This window comes from Polypterus senegalus, chromosome 11 (assembly GCF_016835505.1).
Source record: "Polypterus senegalus isolate Bchr_013 chromosome 11, ASM1683550v1, whole genome shotgun sequence".
Classification (NCBI taxonomy): Eukaryota; Metazoa; Chordata; class Cladistia; order Polypteriformes; family Polypteridae; genus Polypterus; species Polypterus senegalus.
The window spans coordinates 39,060,976-39,087,455 of NC_053164.1; the positions used below are offsets into that span (position 1 = coordinate 39,060,976).

General features: G+C 38.5%; 1 protein-coding gene across 1 annotated transcript in view; it reads left to right on the plus strand.

Moving 5' to 3' along the window:
* The first annotated feature begins 2,354 nt into the window (after positions 1–2,354).
* hk2 (hexokinase 2) overlaps positions 2,355–26,480 on the plus strand; it is a 30,905-nt gene continuing 6,779 nt past the window's right edge. Inside the window, exons 1-15 of the mRNA XM_039768431.1 lie at positions 2,355–2,524; positions 13,213–13,375; positions 14,382–14,530; positions 15,425–15,544; positions 18,425–18,520; positions 18,648–18,747; positions 19,072–19,255; positions 19,535–19,690; positions 21,559–21,792; positions 21,953–22,257; positions 22,968–23,116; positions 23,202–23,321; positions 24,535–24,630; positions 25,090–25,189; positions 25,272–25,455. Of these exons, the coding sequence (XP_039624365.1) occupies positions 2,462–2,524; positions 13,213–13,375; positions 14,382–14,530; positions 15,425–15,544; positions 18,425–18,520; positions 18,648–18,747; positions 19,072–19,255; positions 19,535–19,690; positions 21,559–21,792; positions 21,953–22,257; positions 22,968–23,116; positions 23,202–23,321; positions 24,535–24,630; positions 25,090–25,189; positions 25,272–25,455 (2,219 nt within the window). The 5' untranslated portion in view covers positions 2,355–2,461. The remainder of the gene's footprint in view (positions 2,525–13,212; positions 13,376–14,381; positions 14,531–15,424; positions 15,545–18,424; positions 18,521–18,647; positions 18,748–19,071; positions 19,256–19,534; positions 19,691–21,558; positions 21,793–21,952; positions 22,258–22,967; positions 23,117–23,201; positions 23,322–24,534; positions 24,631–25,089; positions 25,190–25,271; positions 25,456–26,480) is intronic.

Genomic DNA, 26,480 nt, shown 5'->3' on the forward strand with positions numbered 1-26,480 from the left:
GATGACATACCTATAGAAGCATGGAGGTGTTTAGGAGAGATGGTAGTGGAGTTTTTAACCAGATTGTTTAATGGAATCTTGGAAAGTGAGAGGATGCCTGAGGAGTGGGGAAGAAGTGTACTGGTGTTGATATTTAAGAATAAGGGGGATATGTAGGACTGCAGTAACTACAGGGGAATAAAGTTGAAGAGCCACAGCATGAAGTTATGGGAAAGAGTAGTGGAAGCTAGGTTAAGAAGTGAGGTGATGATTAGTGAGCAGCAGTATGGTTTCATGCCAAGAAAGAGCACCACAGATGCAATGTTTGCTCTGAGGATGTTGATGGAGAAGTTTAGAGAAGGCCAGAAGGAGTTGCATTGCGTCTTTGTGGACCTGGAGAAAGCATATGACAGGGTGCCTTGAGAGGAGCTGTGGTATTGTATGAGGAAGTTGGGAGTGGCAGAGAAGTACGTAAGAGTTGTACAGGATATGTAAGAGGGAAGTATGACAGTGGTGAGGTCTGTGGTAGGAGTGATGGATGCATTCAATGTGGAGGTAGGATTACATCAGGGATCATCTCTGAGCCCTTTCTTATTTGCAATGGTGAAGGACAGGTTGACAAACAAGATTAGATAGGAGTCCCCGTGGATTATAATATTTGCTGATGACATTGTGATCTGTAGCAATAGGGAGCAAGTTGAGGAGACCCTGGAGAGGTGATGATATGCTCTAGAGAGGAGAGGAATGAGGGTCAGTAGGAACAAGACAGAATACATGTGTGTAAATGACAGGGAGGTCAGTGGAATGGTAAGGATGCATGGAGTAGAGTTGGTGAAGGTGGATGAGTTTAAATACTTGGAATCAAGAGTACAGAGTAATGGGAATTGTGGAAGAGAGGTAAAAAAGAGAGTGCAGGCAGGGTGGAATGGGTGGAGAAGAGTGTCAGGAGTAATTTGTGACAGACAAGTATCAGCAAGAGTGAAAGGGAAGGTCTACAGGACGGTGGTGACCAGCTATGTTATATGGGTTGAAGATGGTGGCACTGACCAGAAAGCAGGAGACATAGCTAGAGGTGGCAGAGTTAAAGATGCTAAGATTTGCGTTGGGTGTGATGAGTATGAACAGGATTAGAAATTAGTACATTAGAGGGTCAGCTCAAGTTGGATGGTTGGGAAACAAAGTCAGAGAGGCAAGATTGCATTGGTTTGGACATGTGCAGAGGAGAGATGCTGGGTATATTGAGAGAATGATGCTAAGGATAGAGCTGCCAGGGAAGTGGAAAATAGGAATGCCTAAGCAAAGGTTTATGGATTTGGTGAGAGAGGACATGCAGGTGATGGGTGTAACAGAGCAAGATGCAGAGGACAGAAAGATATGGAAGAAGATGATCTGCTGTGGCAACCCCTAACGGGAGCAGCTGAAAAAAGAAGAAGTTAATCTAGAGCTGTGGAAGTTGTAGAAAAACCAGGCAAAACTAGTTTGGATGCTACTATATCTCTTGAAAGGTGGAAGTGGAACAAAGAGACCATGGGAGGGATGGGAACCGACCTTCACAATGTCTGAGGCTTTGCGGATGCAACACTTTATAAAAATGTCTTTACTTAAGATCATAGAGGCCCTAGTGTGTGAACTATCTGTTGTGGGAGCCTTGTGGTCAGAGACACTGCAGTTGTCAAACGAGACAAGGATGCATCTGGCTAGTACAGCTCTGATGGTACCCCACTAGAATGCAGTGAAGGAAGTTGACATTTCAGTTCCTGGAGGTGGCACAAAAAATATTGAGTAGCCCTGCTTAGATTAATCAGATGATATTTGGTCATATGCTGTATTCACGAACCGTCTGTTATACTTAAGCATTAGCTTTGAATTATACAGTAGATCTGCTATTATCCAAAATCACGCTTTGGGACCGCTGTTGGCCAAAACCGAGATCCATGATCATGTCTAGCTTCGCACAATTGGGTTTATAGTAATGGGAAGCCTTGACCAGGTGGTACAACACTTTTGGGGCAACTTGCCTTAAAGAAAGTGTGTGAATCTCTGCTTTAGGAAGACTAATTAAGTTAAGCAAGTTCAATGGAAACGGTGAACAGTTTCCATCCCAAATCTGCAATATTAAAATTACCACTCAACACTTCACATCACACGGAAGCGCCAGCTCGTTAAGAAAGAATTCGATATTCTTTTGGATTCTGGCAAGTGAAAGTCAGAGGCTTGCGTGATTGATTGCGTTTGAGTGTGTGTTGGGAGGGGACTCTCAACACAAAGGACGAACCCATAGGCGCTGTCTCCTTTATCACACTTTGATTGGTTGCTGCTTACCACACCTTCGTTTCCCGCCAATGAAGTCATCGCAGCTGTGTGCGTCACTACACTCGAGTTACATGTGTTTGAGTGCGGTAGCCGGTCGAGTAGGAGAGACGGACACGGACACTAAGAAGGGAAAAGTCGGGGTGTCTTTCTCCACGAGGTTATCGGGAACATGATTGCATCGCATCTTTTAGCATATCTTTTTGCCGAACTGAGCCATGATCAAGTGCAAAAGGTAGGTATAGGATGACGGAGCCATGTGGCTTTCATCATTTTCTAAATGTTTGCCGGCTTTTGGGAGTTTCAACTCCCAATCATCTCTTCTTCATGATATAATCCGAATTATACGAAGAAAGGTGTACTTGAGTAAATCAACGTAAAAACTTTGTTGGGTGGGTTAAACGCCGGCTTTCTGATAAATGAAGGCTGACTCAGTTGAAGTTTCATTGTAAAAGTCTTCAAAGTTCGATGTACCTTTTTATCTGATATTTTGGGCCAGAGGTGAGCTTTGTATTTAGGAACTAAACTGAATCAAATAATACTTGAAGTAGATCGTGTATTGCACGAAGTTAAAATATTACTGTTTCGAGTCATGTGGTAAGCAGGAAAACTATGTGGGAATGAGCCCAAAATGAGAATGACGCTTGCTAATTTGTGATGGGTTTTTAACCGTTTTTAACACATACTTTTGAAATTCATTTTTTAATCCGTTCACGTTCTTCCCGAAAACTTAAACCTTTTAAAATATCAGCACAGGCAGAAGTTCCCTTTTTTTTTTGTGTGCGTGTGTATAATTTCCGGAAAGGCAATTTGATACCTGCCTACGTTGTTGCATTCAAGCCAGATGTGCCTTGTTGTATCCGGCCGGTTCCGTGTGGATGGTGTTAAACCTCGGCGAGGACGATCATCTGTGCCCTCCCTAGTAGTGTCTGTCTCCTTTCCAGAGTGGTAGGGGTAGCAGGCACCGGGCACGTACGCCAGTGTTTCGTCACAAAGAAACTTTCCGATTTTTTTGGGCCCTCCCAGTTCTTTTGAAACGTACCATCGTCCTTAGTCACCCTCAGTACGACTCAGAAGAGCTGGGGGCTGGGTTAAGGATCAGTTCCCTTACACGTCATTTATGTCTTTTTTTTGTCCGATTGACCTTTTTGTGTGGGTTAGCAAACCGACTATTAATGAAAGACAATTTTCATTTTGACTATTGTAAATTATCCTTACTCTTTGTTTTTTTTATTTAAACATACAACTGATTGATAGAAAGTATGCATTTTCTTTGGGGAAAAAAAAATCATCTTTGAAGAGGACAGTATATTTAAATGTAAAGGGGGAAGGAGGCAGTTGCTTACAATCGATATCCAATGAAGTAAAACAAATTTATTGCTTCTAGTCCAATTTATTTTTCAAAAATGGTAAAGAGTCGTCAGAGTACAAAAAGTGGCTGGGTGCAAGACTAATAATACATTTGTCTTTAACACTAGCAAACAGTTTTTGGTTATTTTCATAATCCTGAATAGTTCAGAATTTTAACAGTGTGAACTATAAATGATTGTGTATATACGTGTTCATTAACACTTCCACAAAGCATAATGTGTGTGACTGTAAAATTTTTCAGGGGGTTAATTCTTAGATGAACTGATTTAGTCCCAAAAGCTGAGTGTAGTTAAGTCATCCTCTAGCAAAGTTAACACATATAGTAATATTAATCTTAACACCAACAAAAATTGATTTTAATATTTATTAGTATCTGTTGTATTGCTCATTTTTTAAACCTGTGAAGTTAATAGTTCATTTGTAATAGTGAACATGGTCTTAATTGTACATTTAGTAACATGCACATAATTTACACTAATTTATTTTGCTTATATAACTTGAAAGTCAATTATTTATAAATATTAAGTTTTATGAAATAAGTTGATTCTTTTTACTATGAATCAGTTTTTTTTGTTTTTTTTTAATCTAAATACAGGATATTTGATTTCAATGGATCAGTTTTACCACTTAGATATCTATCTATCTATCCTTTTTTCAAAAAAGAAAAAAAAGGAGCATTGACCGTTTAGTCAATTGTTCTGACCAAAGACTTGTAAGTGGAAATCAGTCTGCGCTTAGTTTTTTTGGGGGTAAAGGAGCTTTGCTGATGACCGCCATTTAGTTACATGAATAAACCATTCATGTTGTCATTCAGAACTGTTTCAATAAATATCTAGCATTATACTTTGGTTTTTCATTCATGTGAAATGTTCATTTTTGTTATGTAAATTTAATAGTGATAATTTTGCTTGTGAAGAACATGAAACTTGCGTAAATTCACTTTAAAACATGCTTTACCCAATTTGAAAAATAATAGTTTGAAGCATCTGGGATGCTCCACCTTCCAAAATTCCTTATTAGATTTGTGACAGCCGTTATCTGTAAAAAGTTTAATTGAGCGGCATAATGTCACAATTCCAATTTTGTTTTTTAGTTTTAGCAGATGTCTTGAGATAAGGCAACTTTAAAAAATTAGGTTTGATGCAATATTGAACACTTCAGAAAACCTGGAGCAGTTTTGGATATCTATTCCAGTGGAGTCATTGAAATACAGCAACCTTGATTAATTAGAGGAACTACAGTATAGTGCCTCACGTAGTTTTATGACTACATGGAAAAAGAACAACCATTAAAGGACATGGGTTATCACAGGACCGTGACTTTCAAAAATTGTTTCTGATCCTAATTACATCTTAATGGTAGAAAGATTAATCAACTCCATGCTGATTATTATGGCGAGACAATGATAGTTTAACTTTATATCGCAGGAGCAGTTTTAGCATGATAGTGTAAAGGCTGATTCGACTATTTTATCTCTTAACTGTCGTTTCCAATGACATTCAAAAAAACAATCAAATGGAATATTTATGAAAAATTGCTCATGTAGTACAGTATGTGTTTTTAGATATGTAGTGTGTGCTGCCCTGCAAAAAAGGATGAAAATGATCAGATGTTGAGTGTAGTTGTATTAGATTGTTTATATGCAGTAAATTTCATTTAATGAGTCAGTTAACAGAATTTGGTGTTTTAATTACTGAAATTGTATAGTATTTAGATGTACAGCTTGGGCTATGTTGTCAGGCTGCAAATATATTGTAAGAGTTTTTTGAGATCAGATGTATTATAAATACTGCACAAGCGATCATAGTTCAGTTATAAGATAGATAAGGTTACAATTTCTTCTGCTAATTTTACATATTTTTCACAGTACAGTGAGGTGTATTGTTTTCATATCATTTGTGAAAATTTTACCTAGGCATGTTGAATTTTTTTTTTTTCTCTCGCGTCCTTTTAGTCCAAAGACATGGTAACTGAATAGCATCTCAAAACTGATCCCTTTATGGATGTGTTTGCGAGAACATTAGTTTGCATGCTGTAAAGAACTGGTATTCCAGTCAGAAATCGTTTCTACCATTCACTTGTTGCTGAAAGATTTTTCTTGAAGAAAAAACCTGATTAATAAAACCTTGGCTCAGTTAATACAACACAGTGATCCTCCTTCAGTAGTACTATATGTGTCATTTGAATGCGTTTTTAGTATTGTATAGGATACATTCTTTCATAGATGAACTGCTGCATGGTTGTTTTGTATGTGTGGCCAGGCTTTGCGGGCTACAGCTTGTTGTTTGTGTTTTTTTATTTGCACACAAAATATTTATTGCTAAGCTCCTGGCTGTCTTCAGTTGTTTGTTACAATAATAGAGGTTTCGTTTTAAAATGAAGTACAGTTTTTGTCGTATAGCTTTGGTTGGTGAAATCCTAAATGGAATATGCTGTTTTAGCATTAAACATTTTAAAGAAATCTAGGAGTCCTTTTTTCTTTTCTCTTAAATACGCTATAGGACCTGTATTAAACTTCAATGATAGCAGTATGAATATTCTGATGGATTTAAAATAATATAGAATTTGTACCTTGTTTAATCAGTTGTGAGCACCAATACTGTACATTATAGCTCATTGATGACTGACTTCTGTCTTTATATTTTAGGCAAATTTGGTTATTCCATCTTGTTCGTTTATTAGGCCGTAGTATAGGCTAGGAAGCGGTGGCCTCAATTTTACCTGAATATTCTTATGAGCTAAGTAAGTAAGTCAGTCAGTCATTGTCTAACACGCTATATTCTAACATAGGGTCTTGGGGTCTGATGGAGCCAATCCCAGCCAGCACAGTCCGCAAGGCAGGAACAAATCCCTGGGCAGGGCGCCAGCCCACCGCAGGACACACACACACACCCACACATCAAACACACACACTAGGGACAATTTAGGATCGCCAATGCACCTAACTTGCACGTCTTGGACTGTGGGAGGAAACCCACACAGACACGGGGAGAACATGCAAACTCCACGCAGGGAGGACCCGGGAAGCGAACCCAGGTCTCCTAACTGTGAGGCAGCTACACGCTACCACTGCGCCACTGTGCTGCTGTTATGAACAATGTATTCTTATAATATGGAATGTCCATTTTTTTTTTTTTTTCTCTAGATGACTTTTAAAAGTAAGATTATATTCATTCTTGCTGACTACTTATCAAAGGATTTTTCTTGTTTTCCTTTTACTGCCCCTCCTTTTGGAAGTCTGGGTATAGCTCTGGGAGACCTGCAGTGTGAATACTGATTTTAATTTTAATTTTTTTTTTTTGGTAACCATTAAAATAATTGTAGTGATTTGGGACACCAAGTGAAGCCTGGATGAGCACATATATAACAGAGGCCCTAGACGTCTGGATGTTATATGATCAACTGTTTTTTAATCCCTATGTGCATGCTGTTCTTGTTCATCATCTGCAGGCCCTATGACCGAACACTCTCATTATGTGATGACTCTGTACCTACTGTACTTCTAGGACAGCACACTTTTTCTGAGAATAGCACTGTAGTTCACATATTGCCCTTAATGACTCTTGGAACATCAGTTTCATCTGAACTGGAAGGTGTAAAATTATGTGATTTGAGCTGAGCTTTAAGTACACATTGCCCCCAAATATGATGTTTTAGTTTATATGAAATAGGCAAATACGTAATGTAGTCAATAGGTTTTATATTAAGTTTATTTAAAAAAAAAAAACTGGATCCAGACATTCTATTGGAATCAGTAGTTTTAGAAAATAAACAAATGAGTTTCAAAATTAGAATGTTTTCTGATGCATGCTAAGAAGCTTTACAGATGCATAATACAGCTGAGCTTAAAAATAAGAGGTAGTAGTGTTAGGTTTTTGTTAGACAAAAAGTCTTCTTTTTAAAGCAAACCATAAAACTGTTTCTGAAGCAGCTGCCAATGCAATCAGAGGAAGTGTGTTCAGTGTCCCGTTTTTTCCTTTTTCCCCTTTGGGCAACCAGTTTGTGTATTAAAGTCACATGATGGTCAGATCTACTGCTGCAGCAGAAATGAACAAATGAGTCGAATAATGCAGCCTCCTAGAGAGAGAGAGACACACACACACCGAGAAATAATGTATGGGAAGGGTCACCATGAAATTGGATCATTGCCTTATAGGGATTTGCTAACTGAATATGGATGTTTTCAAATGTATGCTGTCTATAAAATGCTTTTTTTTTTGGGTCGGGGGAGTAATACTAAAGTATAAAGTAAGTAGAATAGATGCTTTATGTCCAGTGGTCTGAGGACAGTACAGCAGACATGTGAGAACTGTGGAGTGTTATGATGTTTTACACTGTACCTGCAGAAATAATGTTCCAGTTGTGAAGAATATGTACATTTGTATAAGTATGACTGATGCATTTATCATCCGGTTTCTCCTCTTGAAAGCCAGAGTACTTTTGTAGGTTGATAATTCTTTTCTTTTTCCTGCTCAGAGTGGGTCGTGCTGTAGTTTCATAAGCCATTTTAGTATGCCGAGCATTTTGAGACTTGTAATTTGAGCCTTTTGCCCAGTTCACGTTTATTCTCCTGTTAACTGTTTGGAATACTCTGTCTGTTTTTCGCTGACAGGGTGTCCTTTTCCTCCAGAAGTGGCTTGCTGTTGACCTTCTACTAAAATTCCTCTAGTATATGCAAATACAAATATTAAGGGAAGTGATCTCTCCTGGCAGCTGAAATTGTTTCTGTTAACGCACAGCTTAGGACCTGCTTATGGAAGTATGAGAGGAGTGTCCAGAGTGCGTGATTCTGAATCATCATCTTGGAATGTAGCCGACTGCTATTTAATTGCAGCTGGGCTTTAAGCTGGATTAAAACAAACTCGAGCGAGCCTGAGACTGTTCCTAAAATGAGTTTACAGTGAGTGAACAAATAAAGAGGTGCAGCCTTCCCGGTAATCACCACTGCTGATCTCACAAGCTGCTGCAATGGCACAGTCATCAAATCAGCAGATTTTATAAACCAGGATTTCCTGTAGAGATAAGAAATTTAGTTGTAACAATATATAGTAGATGCATGTGTTAAAGCAAAAACATAGGCTAATGTTAAGTCCTGAAAGCAAGAGTTGAACATGCCAGTTTAGCTTAAATGGGGAGTAAGCTTAGGTGAATAATGGACACTTACTATGGCCGTATAATACGGAAGAGTGCCCGTGTTGCCCATGTAAGCATTGAGAACTTAAAGTTTGCAACCTGAGTTCTATCTCGTGTATGAAGTTCAATGTGCATATAGGCTGGTAATTATATTATTACATATAAATGTTAAACGCTATCTTGCAATTGGCATACTTTCAGTTAAGATAAAATTCTTATTATCTAGGCAGTGTACACAAGTGGTCAAAAATATAATAAAATGGGTAGTTTATATCAGTATTACATGCAGAGGAATCTTGGGTTAAAATTCCTGATTTGCTAATGAGAACATGTCTCTAGTCAATTTGTTGTAAAAATAAATACTAGATGCTATGCAGAGAAGAGCAGACATTAATGCAGGGTTTGTCCATTTAATACCATAAGAGAACTCTATTGGAAAGACAGATGTGAAGTGCTGCTTGCATACTAGTAAGAATTGTGCTTTGATTGCTAATTAAACTAAAAGAAAAGTCTGCTAGATGCATTGTCTACAGAGGCCTTTTATGGCAAGTGGCTTGTGCCAGCCATAACACACTTTTTTTGGTAACATGGTCACTCTCTTGGGGCCATTTTGTTTGTTTGAGTGGAAATTTAAACTGTGGTATTAATTACTTTATTTCATTCATTCACTATGTATGCTTCCTCACCTCAGATTTGTTCAGCTGCATTCACAGTAGTTAATGTATGTTGGTTCAGTTGCTTGTCTTGTATACCTTCAGTATCCTCTGGTAGCCCAGAATCATAATGATTTTAAAATTAAACATTTTCCTTTGGATTCTGTTTATTTGAAGTAGCAGCTGAAAATTCTGCAGATTTTGTTTTGGACCACCTGTCTGTTTATCCAGTTCCAGTAGGGAATTCAACAAAAATCATCTGTTTCTGCCAGCCCCCATTGAAAATGATTTAATTTGTTCATAAGAATCATTCTTTGATGCTCTCCAAAGGTCATGGATGACATACAGCTGGAGAGTTAAGCAAATTGTAATTGACCTTTAGCGGGCACAAAGATCAGTTATCTGAATGTTCCAGAATGGTGAAGACATGTACAGTGTACCCTCTATTTGTAACTTTAAGTCTGTATAACCTAATATACAAGGCTGGAGATGATTTGCTCTTGTAACGTACCTCATATTTCTGTATAGTGCTTTGTGTGCCCCTGTTTATTTGTCTTGAGCATAAATCATTGGATAGGTTATCTGGGTAATTTTAAAAGTTCATTTTGTTTGCCACTGTTGTCCTTACTTTTTATAGATAGGAATGCCCCATTTACTTGATGAGGGAAATATTGATTCATGACTGTATTCTATGGGGAGCAGTAGGCCAAAAGAGTCTTGTTCTGATTGAAATGCACTTGCTATTCTCCCAACTGATCCCTCTGCCAAACACCTCTGTTTCTGTTACATTCCATTTTTTTGGCATTATCAGATATGTGAAGAGGTGCCTCTAGGGCAGAGTGTTCATATTCAGTCCTTTTGATGTAAGGTTGTGATCCTAACCATTTTCACAATTGGTGAATCATTTTTACTTTTAATTATTGTGTGTTTTCCATTTCCATTTTTTTGTTTGTAATATCCAGTTCAGCGTTGCCGAGAGCTACACTGGTACTGATTCAGCCTTAGGGAAGATACCAACCTCGTACATATGGTTTACACATCATTCCGAAATAAAATTAACTAACTTAGTTACTGTTTTAAAATGTGTCACATTAGCAAGCTATTCATTAAAGTTTTGAAGCACAAGGCAAGTTTCTTTAACTGTTAAAAATGCAACGTGTTAACAGAATTGCATGCTATCAGAGATGTGCAACTAGTGGGGCTACTGAAATGGCATATTTAATTACTGAAAATGTAATACATTTTTATATTGTCCAAAGTAATGTGCCTTAGTATAACAACTAAAATTTGAGTAAAGCATATATATGACACATTATTTATTTGAATGGTGTAAATGAGACGTGATGTCTCTAATTTTTGCCCTTAGTCGGTCCAATTCAGTGACTTACTATTGCTCATGCCCGTGTATTATGGCAGTGTAACATCTAGCCTCTTGTGTGAGGCAGCTTAAAAGCAACAGAACAAAGCCTATTTTATAGGAATGACAATGAAATAATAATCTTGAATAGACTAATTTGATTTCACAAAGGCCGGCCTACACCTAAGAAAAATCTAAGAAGGCAGAGATTTGGAAAATTAAAGCATCAGATGTGTGACATTTTTAATTACTTTGGCCTATCTATTTAAATCTTGCTTTTTAAGTGTCATTAACCAGATCATGTCTCCTCCATATACTGATGTAAACATAAATCTCACAAAACCAAATGTAACAAAATTAACAAAGTAATTTTATTTACAAACCTTGTATAAAAACTGTATTTTGGAAGAGTTTGTGTCAATGAAAATATCCTGAGTTATTGTATTCAACTATTATTGTCACTTGTATTACTGAACTTGTATGATTAGTATTAATTTTAACTTCTTCACTTTTGTGCTCATTAGCAAATAATGGCTTAATTGACAGGAACATTGACAAAGAATAAAATATTAAACAACACTTTTTAAAAAAAAACAAAAAACTGAAAAAACTCAAATTAACACAGACACACATGCTTGTTTCATTTGGTAACCATTTAACATTATCAGTTTCTGAAGTGACACAAGAAAACAGAAAATCTGTAAAATTCAGCTGCAGGGGCTCCCCAGGACTGAACTTGAGAACCTGCTCTAGTATGTTTTCTTATTACAACATATGAATACTCTGAATTCCAACAGAGCAGTGAAGCATTTAAGGCAGAACATAGATTCTTTCAGTTGAAGTGGAGAAATAATTCTCAGTCAGTGAAACAATGAAGTGATGGTGAAGTGAATAAATCTACAAGACGTGGAACTCTTAGGACCTCTTAAAAATCCAGAGAAAAAGGCCATGGTCGGACATAGCAATAAGGTCCACCCAGTGATATTATTTCCCCCTCAAGCAGTGGATAGTATAGATGGTGGTATTTGATAATTAGTGCTGCTCCAAATATTTATATGATGTTGAATAAATTATTTATGATCAGAAAATATAAAGTTTCATCTTTTAAAAAGTATCCGTTGTCCGTCCGTCCGTCCATCCATCCATCCTCTTCCGCTTATCCGGGGTCGGGTCGGGTCGCGGGGGCAGCAGCTTAAGCAGAGAGGCCCAGACTTCCCTCTCCCCGGCCACTTCTGGCCACTTCTTCCAGCTGTTCCGGGAGAATCCCAAGGCGTTCCCAGGCCAGCTGGGAGACAGTCCCTCCAGCGTGTCCTGGGTCTTCCCCGGGGCCTCCTACCGGTTAGACGTATCCTGAACACCTCACCAGGGAGGCGTCCAGGAGGCATCCTGATCAGATGCCCGAGCCACCTCATCTGACTCCTCTTGATGCAGAGTTGTAGCGGCTCTACTCTGAGCTCCTCCTGTATGACTGAGCTTCTCACCCTGTCTTTAAGGGAAAGCCCAGACACCCTGCGGAGGAAACTCATTTCAGCCGCTTGTATTCGTGATCTTGTTCTTTCGGTCACTATCCACAGCTCATGACCATTGGTGAGGGTAGGAACGTAGATTGGCTGGTAAATTGAGAGCTTTGCCTTACGGCTCAGCTCTTTTTTCACCACGACAGACCGATGCAGAGCCCGCATCACTGCAGATGCCGCACCGATCCGCCTGTCGATCTCGCGCTTCATTCTTCCCTTACTCGTTAACAAGACCCCGAGATACTTGAACTCCTCCACTTGGGGCAGGATCTCTCCCCCAACCCTGAGAGGGCACTCCACCCTTTTCCGGCTGAGGACCATAGTCTCGGATTTGGAGGTGCTGATTCTCATCCCAGCCGCTTCACACTCCGTTGCAAACCGTTCCAGAGAGAGCTGAAGATCATGGCCTGATGAAGCAAACAGTATCAGTTGTGTGAAGGGTAATTGACTACCTAAAGTGGCATGTGGAGACCTGTATATGGGCCCCCCATCTGCATCACACTTGATTATCGTTTTTGTGAAGGAAATATTTTTTATTGTACTAAACTTATGTCTTTTAAATGCTGAGTCTCCAGCAACTTATTTGCCATGCCTGGCCACTTGTATTCTGTAGTTCTGCAGAATTGTGAGAACATGCTCCATATCCTGATTCAAGAGACTGTTTAGGACTTTTGCTTATAGTCTGATCATGTGCAGTAAATGGATAGTTAACTGTTAGAGATAAAGGACACTTAGTGTTTTCTCTTACTGTTTTTGAAAAGGCTTTCTAAGTCTGTTGCATAGGACCCATAGACAGGATAGGCCTTGGATCTCATGTTGCTGTTAGGGTTTCTAGTTTTCTTTCTCTGTTCCACTGTTAAACCTTTTGTTTTATTTTTCTCCTCCTCTCTAGGTTGATAAATATCTCTATCACATGCGATTGTCAGATGAGACACTTCTGGAGGTCTCAAACCGCTTCCGGAAGGAGATGGAGAAAGGGCTTGGCAGAGATACCAACCCCACTGCCTCAGTAAAGATGCTGCCCACTTTTGTCTGCTCAACCCCAGATGGCACTGGTAAATATACTTCTACTTTGGGAGCATGCAGGTTATTTTCACCGTTTGTTGTTGTTGTTTACATAAGTCCCCAGTTTTAATCTTTAATTTTTTTTTTTTAAATTCACAAATACTATATGACCTTCCTGAATGCTGCCTAGTGATTCTTTAGAAGGTCAATTATAATATTTTCATTTTGTGATGAACGGTTTGGTTGGTAGTCATTACAGATTACTCTTATACTGCTTTGGTCAGAGAAATGCTGTATTTTGGGATAATATGCTACATTAAAATTAAAAGTCATTCAGCAAAAGAAATGTCTGGTGATTAAGAAAAAGTTGTTTTGTTTTAAGATTAGATTACCTTAAGTGTCCAAAGACCCTCAAATGGTTCTTTCTGTGTGGGTCATGGTGTTCTTGATGAGTTAGTTTGTGAAGTACTGTATTTGGATTGGGGGGGGGGTTAAATATACAGTTTAAAACTTATTTTCACGCTTGCTTAAGCCCAGTGTTTGCCTTTGCTGTTTACTCTGGCATATTGTGCCTTTCTGTGCTATCATCTGAGATAACCCTATAGTTGTGCTGGCAGTTTTAACTTTCAGGAACAGGGGCCTGCTATATGTGATGTTTCTCAGCCAAAATCCTTCGTTCCATTTCTTCTTTTTTAATTGCCAGAATTACTTTTTTTTTTTTTCTTCTTTATTTGATATTCTTAATGTTTTATAGTGCTACCATTTTGTGTTTGGACAAATGATGTGAGGTTGTAACAAGCCAGTCTGCTAGTTGTTTAGCACTGGGTTTTAAACTGGACTTTCATGCTTCACAGATGTGACTTCACCTCTTAACTCCAACCACAAATCTTTTTCTCTAACCTTCTCACAGAGAGCAAGTTCCTAATCCAGCAGCACTGGGCATAAGATGTTATCCAACCTTAAATGAGATGTCGGTTGGAGACCACTACTTAAAACTTTTTCACGTTAAAAATTGTACTAACTGACTTTATTTTCGTTCTTTTTTTGTACCCCTAGAAAAAGGTGATTTCTTAGCTTTGGATCTTGGTGGCACCAACTTTCGGGTTCTGTATGTTAAAGTCTCAGATAATGGGAAGCAAAAAGTTGAGATGCAGAATCAAATATATGCTATTCCTGAGAACTTGATGAGGGGAAGTGGATCACAGGTGAGTAAAAGTTTGCATTGTTGTGACTTCAATATGATGATGTCCATAAACCACAGACTTCACCCTGCTGTTGAACACCTTCTATGGAAAGAGTTTAGTCAAGTAGCAGAATCTGTCCAGTCTGGATACCTTCATGGATAGTGAACTTGTATAGAGAAATTTTGCTTCTATCAGTGAAGTGTGTTCAAATGACACTGGTAGCATCATAGTTGTGGTAATTTTATATTTGGCATAATATTGGTTAATTTTATCAGAGATGCTGTGGAGCTTGGAAGTTTAGTATGTTTTTGAACATACTATATATGTTGCCTGGGCGGCACGGTGGCGCAGTGGTAGCGCTGCTGCCTCGCAGTTAGGAGACCTGAGTTCGCTTCCCGGGTCCTCCCTGCGTGGAGTTTGCATGTTCTCCCGTGTCTGCGTGGGTTTCCTCCGGGCGCTCCGGTTTCCTCCCACTATCCAAAGACATGCAGGTTAGGTGGATTGGCGATTCCAAATTGGCCCTAGTGTGTGCTTGGTGTGTGGGTGTGTTTGTGTGTGTCCTGCGGTGGGTTGGCACCCTGCCCAGGATTGGTTCCTGCCTTGTGCCCTGTGTTGGCTGGGATTGGCTCCAGCAGACCCCCGTGACCCTATTCGGATTCAGCGGGTTAGAAAATGGATGGATGGATGGATATATGTTGCTATGCTTGTGTAGCTAACCTTTTTTCATCAGATATATCTCCTTATAATAATGTGGAAGACAGACACTTGTGTACATTTTTACTAATATGAATATGAAGCATTTAAGTTGTCTTGGAATTTCCTTTTTTCACTTCTTGGTGTGTTAATGTGTTATAGACAAAGTGTGCCTTGAACCTTCTTCCAAATTACTCTTTTCTTCTTTTTGTTCATTTGCAGCTCTTTGACCACATTGCAGAGTGTCTTGCCAACTTCTTGGAAAAGCTTGAAATCAAGGACAAGAAGCTCCCACTAGGATTTACATTCAGCTTTCCCTGTCAACAGAATAAACTGGATGAGGTGAGATCTTCCTGCCATGTGTTGTGTGTGTGTGGTGTGTGTGTTTTTTTTTTTTTTTCCTGTCAGTGGGGGCAGGCGGTGTTAATTTAAAACGCCTTTGACATTTACTGTTCACTTGTATGTATGACAAATGTGCAGCTTTCTCTGACAGATATAGACCGGTCAAGGCAAGTTATTTGTCATGCAACATTATAGGAGTATGTATTTATGGGAGACAAAAGAACTTTCTTGACCTGTTGGTTTCTTTAATTTTTGACATGCAAGGTGACATTGGGCCGTGAGAGAAAAACACCAAGAGAGCTGTATTATATGCTACTGCTGGATTGTGAAAGAGTTTGCAAAATGAAAGGAAACATTTCTGTTTAATAGAAAATTCAAAGTTCTATGTGATATCTTTCAGCTCTGAACATACAGTAGAAAGCCAGTTTTAATTTTCCTTGCTGCTCCAGCCATGCAGACTGGGAAGGCAATTGCGTGCTTCTGCCCAGGTGTCTATATCTGTGATGGGTTTTTGTGGTTAATGCTTTTCCAGGGCATGCAGCAGATATACAAGGGGTGGATGTTAGTTTTTGGCAGGCAGGCACCTTTAATACAAGTGTAACCCCTGTGTATAACTGCGATAAAGAGAACTATCAAAGTTATTTTCAACTTTCTAAACTTTTTGTAGAAATGATGTCAGTTGTTCATAATTTGATTTACCTAAGCTTATATAAATGTAATACAAATACATAAAATCCACCCCACAATTAACCAATTCATAAATACATGTAATATTGTATGCACTACTTTAAGAACATATCTAAGGTCAGATTGGTAAATTTTGAAATGTGCTGTAAGGAAGTACTACTGTTGGTGCTTCTAATTCTTAATACTGCTAATGTTTTGGTCACCCTTAAAGCACTGTAGGCTAGAGTCTTTAACAGTGCACCTCTAGAAACCAGAGTGGATCTTGCAGACTGATGTACTAACCTTTCACTTAATGTTTTGAAAAGTGTGGTTGTATTATTCTGGGGTTAGTGGAACTTGTCTGTTTATAGCTTGGTACACTTTTGCACCTACAGTTTAACCCAAAGCCCCTATCCACTTAAGTGATGTTTGAACACCCATCACTCCTTACGACTCCACATTGGGAGAACTAGTTTTAGCATGAACAGCACACAGATGTCACCAGATATTAGCTAAACCTAAAAATTCACACATTCTGATACTCAAGAATAGCCTAGACCCACTGAGGCTGATGATACACAATTGCCACTTTGTTGGGATGTGTCTCTCCGCCTGTTTACTCTGTTGAAAAGAAAGTGGCAGGCTCTCACACCATGTGCACTTAATTTACTTCAATCACTCAAGATATGCAAAGTATAGAAATTTTAAAAGTATAACTGTATTTATTAAGAATGATGGGGAAGCAAGTTAACTAAATTAAACAATTGTTACGGCTTTACATCCAGAATTTGCTGCTATTCACTTTTGAGATTTTTGCTTTAAAGTCACATACCTGAAAAAAATTCGGATCTGTATCCGAGGAGGAGTCGTTTTGTGTAGCTTTTAGATTCAGCATTCAGATTGGTGTATGGATGGTGTCTTCAATGTCCAGGTGAATAAAATGTCTGATGGAATTGAGTCTCTCTCACTCACACACACAAACATACACACATATACTGTATGTCTGTGTTGTCTCTGTTTTTTGGAAGGTTCATTCTTTATACAAAAAGACATGCCTGGGGTTCTATAGTTCTTGGCATTATAGAAAGATAATTGGCTAGCGGCTCTGCCTAAAAGCTCTGATGACAAATGTATATGCAAAACACTTAATCTTGCTAAGGATGTTTTTCTGGTTTTTTTTCACCAGTTCTGTTGATGTCTCTCATTCGCTTAGGAAAGTAATATCCCCCCATCTAACATTTGAGTTCTGGAATATCTGGTCTTTCTAATTTTAAGATTATAAATAGATAACAATGAAAGAAAATGTGCGTACAGTTCAAAGTGTACAATTATATGTAGCATTTAAACTGTGTCTGTGCCACTTGCAGCATTGCTCTTCACAGAATTTTAAATGGTGCATTCTGTCTGGATGTTTCATTCACTTGACATCAGTCTATCTGAGCACAAACTTGTGAATGAGGCAGACTGCATTGTACTGTTTAATGTAGTGCCTGTAGTCCTAATATGATGTTTATCTACTCCATAACTGGCTACTTTCATAGAAAGGTACAAAATTATGTGCCCTTTTAAGTAGCTATTTCTGTTAATAATGTAGGTTGTACTATTTATTCTCCACCAGCTGTTTATTTTATACATTACAAAATGATTAGCATATATTGTTTGATGATGAAAATAGCTAAAAATTAGAGACTTTCATCTTGGATATTATCCGAAAAGAAGGCATTTTACTAGCCCTCTGAGCGAGAAGAAAGGTGTTTTTGTTTTTTGCTTCATTGTAGATTCTAGTTTCCCTGTTGTATTTAAGAAAAATATATTGTACTAGGGTGTTGTACCGTGTTAGCCATTATGAATGTAGAGAAAAGCCAAGCAAAATGACACCTTTTATTGGCTAACTAAAAAGATTACAATATGCAAGCTTTCGAGGCAATTCGGGCCCATCTTGGCAACCCAGGCCCCTTCTTCAGGCAAGATGGGCCCGAATTGCCTCGAAAGCTTGCATATTGTAATCTTTTTAGTTAGCCAAGAAAAGTATATTAAAATAAGTAGATATCAACAACAACAGTTGTTGCCTTATGAAATCGTCCTTGAAAGTTTGTAAATTCTTTATTTTGCGGAGGAATTTGACCAGAAACATGTACATGGCTGAACATGAACTACTATTTCAGAGCTGAAACTCTCATGTGCTGTTTGTCTTTATGATTTTGTTTTTTATAGAGCATCCTTCTAACGTGGACAAAAGGTTTCAAAGCTAGTGGTGTTGAGGGTCGAGATGTTGTTGGACTGCTGCGAAAAGCTATTAGGAAGCGAGGGGTGAGTTTGTGTGTTTTTTTTTTTTTTTTTTTTTAATTTATTTATTTTATTTTTTTTTGGAGAATTCAAAAGGTTTGTCATTATCTTAGATGTCTCACTTAATCTCTGAGGTCTCTGTGTGTTCCAGGATTTCGACATTGATGTTGTTGCAGTTGTTAATGACACTGTAGGAACCATGATGACCTGTGGCTATGATGACCATAACTGTGAAGTAGGGCTGATTATTGGTGAGCTGTTTTTTTTAGTTTCTTTAATTTTGCATAGCACCTGAGTTTGTTTAGTGTTGTGAAGAACTTTTCAGCATGCCTAGCAAGAACCTTTTTGAGTTCTTATTTCTGATTTTCATTATTGCAGTGCTACTTTATTGTTTTGACTAATATTCAAGATGAATGTTGACAGCTCTTCACCTCTACTTAGGCTTGAAAACTCTTTTGCATGCTAGATTGTAGCCAATAAGCATTTAACATGAATGCATTCTTGACATGACTTTTCTCTTCTGATTTGCTTATGTCTAGAAATGAGCTATTTAATAGAACACTCTCTACTCACAGGCACTGGTACTAATGCATGCTACATGGAAGAGATGCGCCATATAGATCTTGTGGAAGGTGATGAGGGACGGATGTGTATCAACATGGAGTGGGGTGCGTTTGGAGATGATGGTGTTCTGGATGATGTACGAACAGAGTTTGACCGTGAAATAGACATGGGCTCCCTCAACCCTGGCAAGCAGCTGTGAGTAACCTCCTTGTGCAGTCATTTTCTGAAGAAGGGATTAACATAAGATTGAGTGCCCTCATGTGGGCCCTCTTAAGAGACATTAACAACAGGAGCTCCAGTCTGTAGGGCGTGTTTTTTCTAAAATATAAGCTAAGTTTGTCTTAATGTAATATTCAAGCTTGGTCTATTTGCTTACTTTTCACTTTTGTAGTTAAGGATTTAAAAAATCTGATTTTGCACATAGCCCAAAACTACAATAAATTGAGGTCAATTTTGCATCGCTTTCTACCTTAGTTTTGAGAAGATGATCAGTGGAATGTACATGGGAGAGCTGGTGCGACTTATTATGGTTAAAATGGCCAAAGAAGATCTGCTGTTTGGTGGCAAGATCACCCCCAATCTATTGACCACAGGACACTTTGAGACCAGATTTGTCTCTGCCATTGAGAAGTAAGTTTGTTTTTCTTATTTTATTTATATAATATTATTATTATTATAATATATATATATACTATCTCTATGCGCCACCAAGAAACGCCTGTTTATTAATTCTTCGTAATCTAAAACCTTGTAAAAGCTTCTGTCAGTTCACCCAACAATTAATGTTTAGACAGCTTAAAAAAATCATACATATACACTTTGTGTATATAAACTGTATGTGTGAAGCATCTCCCACTTTTGGGTCCTGTTTAGTTAGGTGACACACAAACATTAGTCCTCCTTTTACATGCTGTGCACATAAATAAAGTTCTTACAAGAACATTTCCTAAAAGCATCACAGCATAAGTACTCGATCTGACTCGCACACACCAAAACTTGCAGCATTCTTTTTTTTTTTTCTCCCCCCCATATAGAGAGTGTCTCCTTTTTTACTTTAAAATTATCAAAAGAACAACCCTTCATTCAAAGTATGGCCAGTACTTCAAATGAAGGTGTTGTAGACATACCAAATCTGAAGACCTTTTCATTGTAACCAGTTATTGCATATACATTGTTTTCTGCTTAAATTTCGAGATCTTGCAATTCAAATAAACCTATAAGTATATGCATTTTTAATTTTGTATCCACTTTCAGCAATTGCTTTATTCATTCAAATGGTACCAAACACTTTCACACGTTGTTTTTTAGCCCATAACTGGATATTCTCTGACTCGGCTAAACTTTTTCTGATAGACATGAGGCAAAGAAATTGCCTTCACATATTGTACATACTGTATATAGATTGCTAGAGGATTTTTCAATCGAGGTATTACAATCTGAGAACAAAGCCCATTTTATAACAAAATCGGCATAAAATTTTTAATTTTTGGCTGCTCCCGTTAGGGGTCAACATAGCAGATCATCTTTTTACATCTCTTCCTGTCCTCTGCAGCTTTCTCAGTTTACACCCACCACCTTCAAGTCCTCTGTCACCACATCCATAAACCTTCTTAGGCCTTCCTCTTACCTGGCAGCTCCATCCTTAACATCCTTCTTTCTCACAATATACCGAGCATTTCTCCTCTGCACATGTCCAAACCAACAAAATCTCGCCTCTCTGACTTTGTCTCCCAACCTGAGCTGACCCTCTAATGTACTCATTTCTAATATCCTGTCCATCCTTGTCACACCCAGTGCAAATCTTAGCATCTTTAACTCCTCCAGCTCTCCCTCTCCTATTTTTTTTTATTTATTTTATTTTTTGTTAATGCCTCCATCTCCAACCCTTATAATATAGCTGGTCTCTCTACTGTCTTGTAGACCTTCTCTTTCACTCTTGCTGATACCCGTCTGTTACAAATCACTCCTGACACTCTTTTTTACCCTGCCTGCACATCACCTCTCTTCCACACTCCCAATTACTCTGTACTGTTTATCCCAGGTATTTTAAACTCCTCCATCTTTGCCAACTCTACTCCCTACATCCTTACTATTCCTCTGACCTCTCTCTTATTCGCACACATGTATTCTGTCTTGTTCGTACTGACCTTCATTCTTCTCCTCACTAGAGCATATCTCCACCTCTCAAGGGTCTCCTCAACCTGCTCCCTACTCTTGCTACAGATTACAATGCAAACCTCCTAGTCCATTGGGATTCCTGTCTAATCTCGTCTGTCAACCTGTCCATCACCATTACAATTAAGAAAGGGCTCGGAGCTAATCCTTGATGTAATACCACCTCTACCTTGAATGCATCTCACTCCTACTGCCACTGTCTCACTTTCTTTATATTTATCCTGTACCACTCTTAAATACTTCTCCGCAACTCCTAAAATCAGAAAATGTGAAAGTTTCTTTTTTTTTGTTTTAATTTCTTCACCATTAAACTTTGCTTTCAGAGATAAGGAGGGCCTGGAGAAAGCTAATGAGGTCCTTTCAAAACTTGGCCTGGATCCCTCACATGAAGATTGTCTAGCAACACAAAGGATCTGCCAGATCGTTTCAGAGCGTGCTGCCAAACTGTGTGCTGCAACACTGGCTGGCGTGCTGCGGCAAATCAAAGAAAACAAGGCTGTGGATCGTTTGCGAACTACAGTTGGGGTGGATGGTTCGGTGTACAAGAAGCATCCTCAGTAAGTGGTTGTTGGGGTGTTTTTGAGGTGTGGGTTCCTTTAAGTGTTTGGCTGCAATGTTCTCTGAGCAGGAAAAAAATGTATATCTAAACCAGTAGGAGCTCAGCCAATTTGTGAAATGTTTTTATTCATTCAAGCACATTTCTCTCCCTTTTGGTAGGTTTGCACGACGCTTGCACAAGATGGTGCGCCGCCTGGTCCCTGACTGTGATGTGCGCTTCTTGCGCTCTGAGGATGGCAGTGGCAAAGGTGCTGCTATGGTGACCGCAGTGGCATATCGGCTGGCTAGCCAGCAGGCAGAACGGCAGACCACATTGGACATGTTTCGCTTGAATAAGGAGCAGCTATTAGAGATCAAGCGGCGAATGCAAGTAGAGATGGAACGTGGTTTGAAGAAAGAAACCCATAGCAGTGCCACAGTTAAGATGTTGCCAACTTATGTACGGTCCACACCTGATGGCACAGGTTGGTATACACTTTGTGATATATTCATGAATAGAATTAAATTCTGCAGAGCCTTCAAAATATCAGGCCCCTGGTAGCCTGAAGAATATTAACAAAAACTGAAGAAACTGAAATAATGGTGTTGCATATTTCATACAGGCATTTTACATATGTGCTTGAGAACATTAGAAAAATGTTTAAAAAAAATGGGATTGGTCAGCAAATTTTGCCAATCTTGTCCATCTAATTTCTCCAGAATAAGTTGAGTTTTCAATGTCTCTATAGTCCTACTCTCTACTACATTAGTGTTGTGAATCCACTTTATATTTTTGAAAAGGATATAAACTTTTTAAATCTTGCAATTCAGATTTTTTTACTTTTAAGCAAATTGTAAAAGGATTCCTGTTTAGAATCTGAAACAAAATGTGAAAAATGTTTTGGAGGTCTGTATGTACATCATGGCAACATTTATTTAGCTCCAGTGTGTTGTTTTTTTTTTCTAGCATACATTTTAAAGTTTAAATGGACGTTCTGTTGTCATTTGATGGTAGACAATCCCATTATAGACTTGAAGCGCGTATGTTGCTAAAGCTCGCCCAAACCTAAGTTTAGGTTATGTAAGGATATGTATTATGTATAATCTTATAAAGGGACAGTATAGAATTTTTCTTTTTCAGTCCATAGTTTTACTGTGTTTAAAACGGAAACTATATATTTTGCATTGCTTTTAGAAAAAGGGGATTTCCTTGCTCTGGACCTGGGTGGGACAAATTTTCGAGTGCTACTGGTACGGGTGCGTAATGGGATGCGACGTGGTGTGGAGATGCATAACAAGATCTACTCGATCCCAGCTGAGGTGATGCAGGGCACTGGTGAGGAGGTGAGTAAAAGTGTTTGAATGTACAGGGGAAAATCTCTTGTTTATTGTGGATGGTCATAACACAATTTTTTTTTTTTTCCTTTAGCTCTTTGATCATATTGTGCACTGTATCTCGGATTTCCTAGAATACATGGGAATGAAAGGTGTGTCACTACCCATGGGCTTTACTTTCTCCTTCCCTTGTCACCAGAACAACCTGGATGAGGTGAGAAATTTTAGCCAGCATTTTGAATCTTTGTATATAAGACATTCACAAAACTAACCAGTACTTAGGAGTAATCTTTATCCAAAATATTTAAATTATTTAAGTCACTTTAGGGCTTAACTTATTTTGGAAGATATTTCAAAATGGCCTTCATTTAATTGTCAACTTCAGTTAAATGTGTTTTCTGAGTCCTTTAAAGCAGGTGAAATAGAAGACTTTTTAAGTATCCTACATAGATGGTTACATTATCTCCTATGTATATTTATGACTAATGTGGACGCTGAAGTGGGAAAAACAATGGGAGTCAAAAACACCAATTAAAATAAAAAAGTAATTTCTTTATTCTTGGTGAGAATAGGCAGCAGACCCTGAGAGCTTGGTTTGTTACAGGCAGCCTAGTCAAAAAATGGCAGTTAACTCGGTTTTATACTAGTTTGTTTACTAAACAAAAAGAGGAAGTATGTCAGTTCAATTTGAGGTCACGCAGAGTTTACAAGTAGCTTAAGATGACACATGAAATCAGTATGTACAAAAGTACATGGTAGTCGGCATGCCCAAAGTCCCAGGTTCCAAATCCAAATTAGGCTATGCAATTCAGCTATGGCTAGTTTTATAGAGACCACACTTTGCAAAGCATGTACTTCCTTATTCTTCTGCACCATCATGGTTACAACACTTCAATGGCTATGTGGCAGTTACATTTTAAGAATCTTTTCTCAGCTTGTCAAAGGATTAATGTTATACTATCGGTTAATGTACAGCACATTCTTATTATAGCTTACATTTCAGTTGATGTTTTTTCTTTCTTGCTAATTTATTTATCCAACGCCACTTTTAATTCATACAGTTGTTCCTCTTATACAGTTACAATGCTCGCTGTTTAATCGATTTAAGTTAACACAATGGGTTCAGTGTTCAGGAGATAACCAGGCAGCTAGTGGTTGAAAGCCCACCACCTTATAGAGTACACCATTCCTAGTGTAGGTAGAACAAACGATGGCGTTATTACCTTGATTTGTGGTAGATTTGTTAGAATATGTATTTGAGTGTTTGCCTGCACTTCTAAAAGTTAAAAGCACATTCCTTTATTACTTACATTTAAGAAAATGGACTTGCACAATTTGAAAATCAAAAGTAACTGTTTTTTGATAGAATACTGGACATCCTTCTAGAAAAAAACAACCACTCATACAAACTCTCTCTCTTTCCACAGGGTATCCTTTTGAAGTGGACAAAGGGGTTCAAGGCAACAGGCTGTGAAGGAGAGGATGTTGTTACTTTACTAAAAGAGGCCATTCACCGAAGGGAGGTCAGATACTTACTTGTCAATAATTCAAAAATAACTTGACTATTTAAAGTAATTTAGAACAGACACAATTTCCTGTCCCAACAAATCAACAGCTTTATGTGCACTTGTTTGCATTTAGAGTTCTGGTCAGTTTCTAGTCTTTCAAATGAGGCGTGTACTTTGTGTTTGAGCCAAGACAGTATCTGAATTCTCCTCCTTGATGTATTTTATTGTCACTGGGGAGTCATCCTGCTCAGAAGAATTATGATTGTAGTTCAGCACATATAGGACTCTGCTTCCAGTTTGAATGCGAAACCATTCAGGCCCCATGTATACAATGGAAGACTGCTGTTTGGAGGCGTAAATTACTTTTTACCTGTGCCCTGAAAAATTTTCTTGAAGATTCAATTTGTAGTTAACTCTTGCAAAAGATTTTAATATTTTTAGGCTGAAAAAATTTCTTCTTATTGTCTTTCAAAGGAATTTGATTTGGATGTGGTAGCAGTTGTAAATGATACAGTTGGTACAATGATGACCTGTGGCTATGAAGATCCTTATTGTGAAGTTGGCTTGATTGTAGGTGGGTACTCTTGCTTGGCCAGTGGTGATGTAATGCCATCTGCGGTACAGAGTCAGTGACTTTTTTTTTTTTGGTCATTTAGGGACTGGCAGTAATGCATGCTACATGGAAGAGATGCGAAATGTGGATCTAGTATCTGGGGAAGAAGGACGCATGTGCATTAATATGGAGTGGGGAGCCTTTGGAGATAATGGCTGCTTGGATGACTTCAGAACCCCCTTTGATAAGTCTGTTGATGACCTATCCCTCAACCCTGGAAAACAAAGGTAATGTTACAGCAGATGTCTAGCGTGTACAGTGAGTGATGTGCACAATTAATTTTATTTGTCAATCTGATAAAACCTGTTCTGCCAGAGCCGAAGGCATGCCTTAATTGGGGGGAAAAAAATCCTTTGTAGAACATTTACTTGGATTGCCAAGTACAGTATATATGGGTTGGTTTCAGTGTCTGAGGGTGCTTTCACACCTATAGTTCGATTGCTTTAGTCCGCACCAGTCAGAAAAATGTTACAATGTAGTAAACAGACGTGGGTACAGTTTGCTTTCACATATGCCTTGTTCTAAACGAACCAAAATAGACCGCGAAGCCCATCGGCACCAGAGAAACTTGTCTTTCTCTTTTCCAGAACTTCCCGTCTTGCTAAGTGCATCACGCACTTCTATATACTTCGCCCGAAGTTTTTTTTGTCTTAATACGGCATTGTTCAACTGTCTGAGGATAGCCTTTCTCCCTTAGCTGCTTACTGAACAGCGCGTAAATGCAGCTGTTTTTATGTGTCGTGGACAGTTGCTTTTGGATATGCTCATCCGACCATATATCTATGAGGCACTTAATTTCTTCGGCACTCCATGTTTCTCCGCAGTTTGATTTCATTGTGAGTCGATAGCGTGAAAAATTTAATGGAGTCAACAGGAAGTGAAAAGAATTTTACCCACAACCCCGTATCTCTTATACCCAAAGTGCATTAAACTATACCATTTCGTCAGATTTGGTTTTGGTTGCTTTCACACCAGACGAACCGTACCAAAGTAGAGTGGATAAAGCGGTCCGAGACCACCCCTTCAGGTGATTTTGATTTGATTTTTACCAAAGTACCGAGATTGCATTCACATCAACGCAAATGAACCGATCCAAGGGACCAAACACGTTTGGTGCACACCAAATGCTGTAGGTATGAAAGCATGTTTGCTGCACCAGAATTTTGCTACTCTTGTTGGACAGAAATGTCAGTTAAGCACTTAATGGTGCCTACCCAAGATTAGAACAGGATATTATAGTAAAGAATACTGA